The sequence below is a fragment of the Orycteropus afer genome, unplaced genomic scaffold, assembly GCF_000298275.1.
Source record: "Orycteropus afer afer isolate SDZICR_OR568_19922 unplaced genomic scaffold, OryAfe1.0 scaffold00794, whole genome shotgun sequence".
Taxonomy (NCBI): Eukaryota; Metazoa; Chordata; class Mammalia; order Tubulidentata; family Orycteropodidae; genus Orycteropus; species Orycteropus afer.
The window spans coordinates 429776-437945 of record NW_006922381.1 but is presented as its reverse complement, the minus strand read 5'-3'; the positions used below and the strand labels follow the sequence as shown (position 1 = coordinate 437945).

The 8170-nt window shown below is 38.0% G+C and overlaps 1 protein-coding gene across 1 annotated transcript in view; it reads right to left on the bottom strand.

Moving 5' to 3' along the window:
- The window catches only part of LOC103211795 (histone demethylase UTY-like), a 398135-nt gene that overhangs the window by 246911 nt on the left and 143054 nt on the right, over positions 1-8170 (bottom strand). Inside the window, 1 exon segment of the mRNA XM_042783269.1 lies at positions 5923-6043. Within this exon segment, the coding sequence (XP_042639203.1) occupies positions 5923-6043 (121 nt within the window).

Below are 8170 nucleotides of genomic sequence, written 5' to 3'. Positions count from 1 at the left end.
CCTTTCTCTTCCACAAGACATTACACTGGACCATTATATTGATGACATTATGCTGCTTGGACCTAAGAAGGAAGAATTATCCATGACTCTACACTTATTGGTGAGACATATGCGTGCCAGAGGTTGGGAAATTAACCTAACAAAAATTCAGGCACCTTCCATCTCAAAAAAATTTCTAGGTGTCCAGTATGTGGGGCATTCTGAGAAAAAAAACGGAAGGATAAGTTATTGTATCTGGCTTCCCCCACAACAACAAAGGAGGTATAAAATCTGGGGGTCTCTTTGGATTTTGTAGGTAATATATCCTTCATTTGGATGTGCTGCTGCAGCCTATTTAACAAGTGACTGAGACAGTTGCTACTTTTGAGTGGGGCCCAGAACAAGAGAAGGCTCTGCAACAGGTTAAGGCTGCTGTGCAGGCTGCTCTGCCACTTGACCCATATGATCCAGCTGATACAATGGTGCTTCAAGTGTCTATAGCAGATAGACATGCTGTTTGGAGTCTTTGCCACGTCCCTATTGGTGAATCGCAATGCAGACCCCTGACATTTTAGAGCAAAGCCCTGCCATCCTCTGCAGATAACTGCTCTCCTTTTGAGAAACAGCTTTTAGCTTGTTATTGGGCTTTAGTAGAGAATGAATGCCTAATCATGGGCTACCAAAACACCATGAGGCCTGAGCTGCCCATCACGAACTGGAAGTTGTCTAACCCACAAAGTCATAAATTTGGATGTCCACATCAGCACTCCATCATTAAATGGAAGTGGTGTATCAGAGATCAGGCTCAAACAGGACCTGAAGACACAAGTAAGCTGCATGAAGAAGTGGCCCAAATGCCTATGGTCTCCACTCCAGACACATTACCTTCCCTCTCCCAGTCTGCACCTATGGCATCATGGGGAGTTCCTTATCAGTTGACTGAGGAATAGAAGACTTGTGCCTGGTTTACAGATGGTTCACATGATATGCAGGTACCACACAAAGGTGGACAGCAGCAGCATTGCAGCCCCTTTCTGGGACTTGCTTGAAGGACAAGGGTGAAGGGAAATCCTCTCAATGGCCAGAACTTAGAGCTGTGCATATGGCTGTTCACTTTGCATGGAGTAAGAAATGGCCAGATGAGCAATTACATACGGATTCATGGGCTGTAGCTAACTAAAGGCTTGCCTGGATGGTCTGTGACTTGGAAGGAGAATTATTGGAAAACTGGTAACAAGGTTGGATGGGGAAGAGGTATGTGGATAGATCTACTGAATGCTTTTGGTGGATGCCACCAAAAGGTGACCTTGGCAAAGGAGGACGTTAATAATCAGGTGAATAGGATGACACATTCAGTGGAAAGCAGCCATCCTTTTTCCCCAGCTACCACTGTCAGTGCTCAATGGGCTCATGAAAAAAGTGGTCATGGTGGCAGTAATAGAGGTTATGCATGGGCTCAGCAACATGGCCTCCAACTTACCAAGGCTGATTGGGCTACTGCCACTCCTGAGTGCCCAATATGCCACCAGCAGAGACCAACACTGAGGCTGTGATATGGAACCATTCCTCAGGGTGATCAGCCAGCAGCATAGTGACAGGCTGATTACATTGGACCACTTCCATCATGGAAAGGACAGCATTTTGTAATAGATACATATTCTGGATATGGATTCACCTTCCCTGCACGCAATGCTTCTGCCAGAACTACCATCCATGGACTTACAGAATGCCTTATTCTCCATCATGGTATCTCACACAGCATTGCTTCAGACCAAGGGACTCACTTCACAGCAAATGAAGTGCAGCAGTGGGGCTATGCTCATGGAATTCACTGGCTTTACCATGTTCCCCATCATCCTGAAGCAGCTAGCTTGATAGAACGATGGAATGATATACTGAAAACACAATTACAGTATCAACTAGTTGGAAATACCTTGAAGGGTTGAGGCAATGTTCTCTAGGAGGCTATCTATGCTCCAAACCAGCGTCCAATATATGGTTCTGTTTCTCTAATGGCCAGGATTCATGTGTCCAAGAACAAAGGGGTGGAAACGGAAAGGGTACCACTCACTATTATCCCTAGTGACACACTCAAAATATTTTGCTTCCTGTCCCTGCTACCCTATGCTCTGCAGATCTGGAGATCTTAACCCCAAAGGAAGGGACGCTCCCACCTGGAGACACAACACTGATTGCCATCAACTAGAAATTAAGAATGTCACATGGTCATTTTGGGTTTCTCATGCCTCTGGATCAACAAAGAAGGGCACTACTGTACTATCTGGTGTGATAGATCCTGATTACCAAGGGGAAATTGGATTGGCTTTACATAATGGAGGCAAAGAAGAATATGTCTGGTATACAGAAGATTTTTTACGATGTCTCTTAGTACTACCATTTCCTGTGATTAAAGTCAATGGAAAATTACAGCCACCTAATTGTGATAAGACTGCTAATAGCCCAGACCCTTCAGGAATGAAGTTTTGGGTCACCCTACCAGGCAAAGAACCAGAACGAGCTGATGTGCTTACTGAGGACAAGGGAAGTACAGAGTGGGTGGTGGAAGAAAATAGTTCAGCTATGATCACATGACCAGATGCAGAAACAAGGACTGTGATTGTTATATTTCTTCATTGAATATGTGCATCAAATAGTTTTGTTACCTTCTGTTATGAACTGTGAAATGTAAATAATGTTAATGCATTTTGTCTGTACGTGTGTTAGCGTATCATGTTAGGTGCAAATATGACTTTATATTTGTCCTTATTTAGAGATTATAGATGGTTAAGAAGATGTGCACAACTGTCAAGTTGACAAGGAGTGGACTGCAGTAGTTGGAGGTGTGTGTCAACTTGGCTTGGGGAAATTTTGTTAGTTTTCATACTAGGCGCTAGGTACTAAGCTATGCAGATACACCAAAAATAAAACTGATTCAGATCCTTCTCCTGGGGAACTGCTGGTAGGTTTCAACAGCAGACCTTCTGGTTAGCAGCCAAGCACTGAACCACCAGGTTTGTAATAGAAAGGCCATCAGAAGTTCTACACCTGGCTAAATGAAGAAAATTACTATTTCAGTTTAAGAATATTGGAGAATTCTTAAAAGGAGATGTCATTCATTCTGATTTCTATCTTTATTCATCTCAAATGCTAAATGTTAATTATTTAATATATAGTACAACAATATACAGAAATACTTCCTCTTCAATTAAAACTGCTAATGCCTAAAACTGCCCCCCCAAAAATAAGATGAGGAGTATTTCTATTACTGGAGAAAACTTAAAAAGCATTATCTGAATTAGACATGAATCAAATGACACATTCACTCTGAGAAAAAAACTGAAATCTAAAGTAACATTCTATTTTTAAACAAATGAAAAAAGTATCAGAAAACTGTCAAGTGTTTAAAGTAAATGAAAAAACTTATCGAAAAAGATAGCTTTGTATATCTAATACATTTTTCTTAAATCTGTATCACTGGAAGATTTCTTACTCTGTAACTATTCCTAACAAACATAAAATAAATAAAGGAGTATTTCAATGCTAATGAATAAGCAAAAATACTTTCAATTAGCCAATATTAATACTACTCCATCTAATTAAAGATTTTAAACATTGCTATCTCATTAAAATGTAGTTCTGCATCTACATAATTCTTTAAAATGTCACAGTGCTAATATTCAGTCAAATCTATTCTCTGACCATGGGGAATAACTATATTCAGCTGCCCTGCCATTGAACCAAGCCCAGCCAAGTTGACACACAAATGTAATCACCACACTCAGTATCTGCAAAGCACAATAAAATGAGGAATGCCTGGAGTAAATGTTGTGCCTAAGGTACTTGAATGCTAACCAGAAAGCAGGCAGTTCAAACCCACCAAGCCCTCCTCGGAAGGAAGGTTGGACAATGTACTTTCATAGTGATACTGTCTCAGAAACCCAAGGAGCTTTCGCTATGAGTTGGGTCTGACTTGATGGCACACAGCAACAAGCAACAACACATTTTCCTTCCAGGACATTTCCAAAGAACACATATTAAATGGAGAACACAAAACATTATCTGTCTTACTTAAAAATATCATGACAAAATTATACTCTGCTTAATTTAATACTGTAAGACATCTTAGAGCCTTTGTAATCTAATATATACACCGAGAATAAAGAAAAGGAGGTTAAAAACTGCAAGATGACATAATTGCACTTATTTTCCATTTCAATACTATATACAGTTTGAGGAACACTGCTCTAATCTTGAGAAAACTAGTAATTTCTGCTTTATTCTCCATAAAATTACACTTAAACTAAGGCTTATTTCTTCACCTTCATCTTCAAAGACTGTGTGACTTACATTCTTAACACTGTACTTCATATAGTTTTAATGTTTTGATATCTGTTGACGTAAGTATCATTCTTTCCTAAAGTCATAAAGGACAGAAAAAAGTTTGCACAATCTTCTTCTTTAAATATATGGAATAATTACAATTATAAACACAGTGCCACAAAGGATTGTCTCAGTCAGCTGTGCTAACTTTCAAAGTATCCTAACAAAAACTTAGGTGTTTACTTAAGACCTTGGGTCATACCACATAGCTTATGGCTAAAAAAGGAATTTATGGTAAGCAGTCTGGGCTACTATGTAACAGCCTAACGTCTGGTGGCCTGGAGACTGAGCACGTGAAGTCAACTATACAGGTGTACCATGCCTACCTGTTGATCCTCCAATAAAAAACATTCATGTGAACTTCCCTGGGGGTAATACTTTGCACATGTTCTCTGTCACACACCACTGCTGAGAAAATTAAGCCTTTCTGTATGGAAGGAGAAACTTAAAAGCTCACATTTTGCATCCCACTCTACTACACATATCTGTTTCCTTGATGATTTTAATCTGTATATTTTTATTGTAATAAACTACAACCATGTGTATAACAGCTTTTCTTAGTTCTGGGACTCATTAAATCAGAGACTGGTCTAGTGGAATCTCATTAACACAGAATGTTTTAAAGCCTTTATTTAGCATTTCCAAGTTAGCGAATTTGAAGTACAATCTACTATATAAACTCACTATGTTTAGTAAAATACTCTTCAATAAAGTAAAATCAAGATAATCTGAAACACAGATACCTGGGAAAGGGCTAACAATTTGAATAGTCATACACTCACAAACTTTTATGACTCTTCCTAACTTGTTATGCTTCCACACTTGGAAAAGCAATGCTTTATCATGCAAAGAAGGCTTAATCCCATAATTACCCCAGAAAACCACAAATAGTGATACAAAGAGGCCAAGAAATGTGAGGAAAAAAAAATTTTGGTAAGTTTCAAATTCACAAAAAATTAAGACCTGTTCTTTAAAACTGTTTAAATTTAAGCATACTGCTGTCAAGTCAGTTTCAAATAAAAGGTAATAAACAAAAAAATGTGTTCTTTTATCCCTCAGGATATTTTATACTCACCAGCTGCCTAACAGAGAATATTCTTTTATATAATTTTGCTATGAGAAGTTTTCTGTTAATACAGAATAATAATCTAAGGAGATTTCTAAGAAGATCAACACATAAGGCATACCAATGAACAATAAATACCTAGTCATTCTCATATCTATGGTGGCCAGTCACTACAGGCAAGAGACTTAATTGCTTTGAAATCAAAACTTTCACCCTTTCTGAATCACAAAGTTCAGTGAAAAAGTCAACAAAATTTGAAAAAAAAAAACCTTAATGCCAGGTATTTTGCAAGTATAGTGATAAAAGATTTTACCCTAAACACTAAGGCTATTCTCTTTTACTTCAAATCCTAAATGTTCAAAAATTTTTCATTAACATCATAAATTCAATGTTCTTTAAATTCTAACATTTAATAACAAAAGAAACAAACTCACTCTCTCTCTCATACACACACACACAAATAAAATAGTATATCCAGGAAAAATCCAACCACATACCTTCAAACTAGATTCATAATCCGTGTTCACTTTGAACATAAGCCCAAGTCGTAAATGAATTTCCTTGGCTCGACAAAAGCCTGGATCAACATAAAGCACTTCCTGAAATGCTTTAATTGCCCTGAAATAAGACAGACATAAGATTTTAACACTTTCATAGTAAAACAAAAATTCTGGTTAAGGTATTTTAGTGGGATTTGCACGTTTATAAAAATGGTATGAAAGAATAGTAAGACACCATAAGAAGAAAATGAGGATCCATTGAATGTTTTTCTCAATTCAATAACATTTCAAAAGCAACAAAATTTTTCATTATAAATAACCAGTTTATAGTTTTCTAAAACATCTCAGAAAAAGAGGTGGTCAAAATGGTTTTAAAATACAAAAGGTTTGATACTGGTCCCAGTCAGTTCTACATAAGTCAAATTTCAAAGCTTCATATTTTTGCCTTTCACATTTTAACATGGAACTTAATGTATATATGTTATGAGATGGGGTCAATTTTGATTATTTTCATGTGGGTACATTATAGTCAGCCAAACGAAACCAAACCAAACTCAGTGCCATCGAGCTGGATCTGACTCATAGCAATTCCTTCTTGGGTTTCCAAGCAGCTCTGGTAGCCTAAGGCCTTGACTGTTAACCAGAAGGCTGGAGGTTCAAATCCACCAGCCATTCCTTAGAAGGAAGGTTGGGCAATCTACTTCCGTAGTGATACTGCCTCGGTAACCCAAGGAGGGGTCACTATGAGTCAGGTCCAACTCAACAACACATAACAACAGCAATAACAATCACTACAAAAGTAGACTGCTCAATCTTCCTTCTGAGGAGTGGCTGGTGATTATAGTCAAGGACTCTCATTAACCAAGTGGCTAAACATTGCTGGTCATCAAATGGTTAACAGTTCTAACCACCCACCAGCTGCTCCATTGGATAAACATGTGGTAATCTGATTCTGTAAAGATGACGGCCTTGGAAACTTTATGGGCAGTTCAATTCTGTCCTACAGGGTCACAATGACTCAGAATCAACTTGATGACAGTGGGTTTCGTCAGAATCAATATATAGATTCCAATAACACACAACAACCCTTAGACTAGCATACTTTACAGAAAAGACCATTCTTAGCCCATAACGACTGCAATACCATCTTTGTCACAAATCATGGGAGTATGTTGATTTGGCAAAACTCTGGTTTTCTAATTTAATATAATTTTCATTTGTCTGTCAGTCACCTTTGTTCCCAATTCTATATTGTCATACATACTGTGGTTTTCCAACAGGCCTTTATTACAAACAAACAAAATCCATGGATAGGAGAAATAATTTGTCAAAGTGTGTATTTTGAATAATTGTTTACTATGTAAATCATGTGAATTACTACTTCTTCAAAAATGTTGAGTTCTTCCATAGAGTTAAGTGCTGGCCTTTGTCAAATGTAAATTTTACCTCAAGTTAAAAATTAAATTCATTAAAAAAATCTCTGAAATATTGTCTTTGAGCGCTTTCCTATGAAAATCTTCTTGACTGACATGCACACATACATATAGATACAACCATCTGATAATCAAGTTCACAATCACATCTAAAATGTGCTGCTATTAATATACCCAAAGCCATCCACAGTTAAGGAGCTATAGTGGCACAGTGTCTAAGGCATCTGACTGCTAACCAGAGATTGACTTTTCAAACCACCAGCCACTCCTCACAAGGAAGACTGGGCAATCTACTTCCGTTGTGGTAATACCTCAGCAACCTAAGGAGGGATAGCTATGAGTCGGAACTGATTCAACTCACAGTGAGTTTTGTTTGGTTTCTGGTATCCACAGTTATGACCTGAGACTGTCTATTCTATTCCATAAGGTTTATATTCCTCTTTTCTTTTTACTTAAAAAAATATAGTAAAAGGTTCAAGTTTAATAATGTTTCCAGATACTGAAGGAAGAATAGAAGTATGAATTTGGGAGTGGAAAAAGAGAGAATGAGTTTATGAATGTGAATAGGTACGTCTGTAGTAAGAACTTAGGCTTCCTGGTGGTACTATGGTTAAAGTACTAGGCTGCTAACCAGAAAGTCAGCTGATGGAACCCATCAACCACTCCACAGGAGAAAGATGAGGCAGTCTATAAAGATTTTATAGCCTTAGAAACGATATAGAACAGCAGTACTTCTGTAGTGATTGTTGTTACATGCCATCGAGTTGGACCCGACTCATAGCGACCCCTCCTTGGGTTTCCGAGGCAGTATC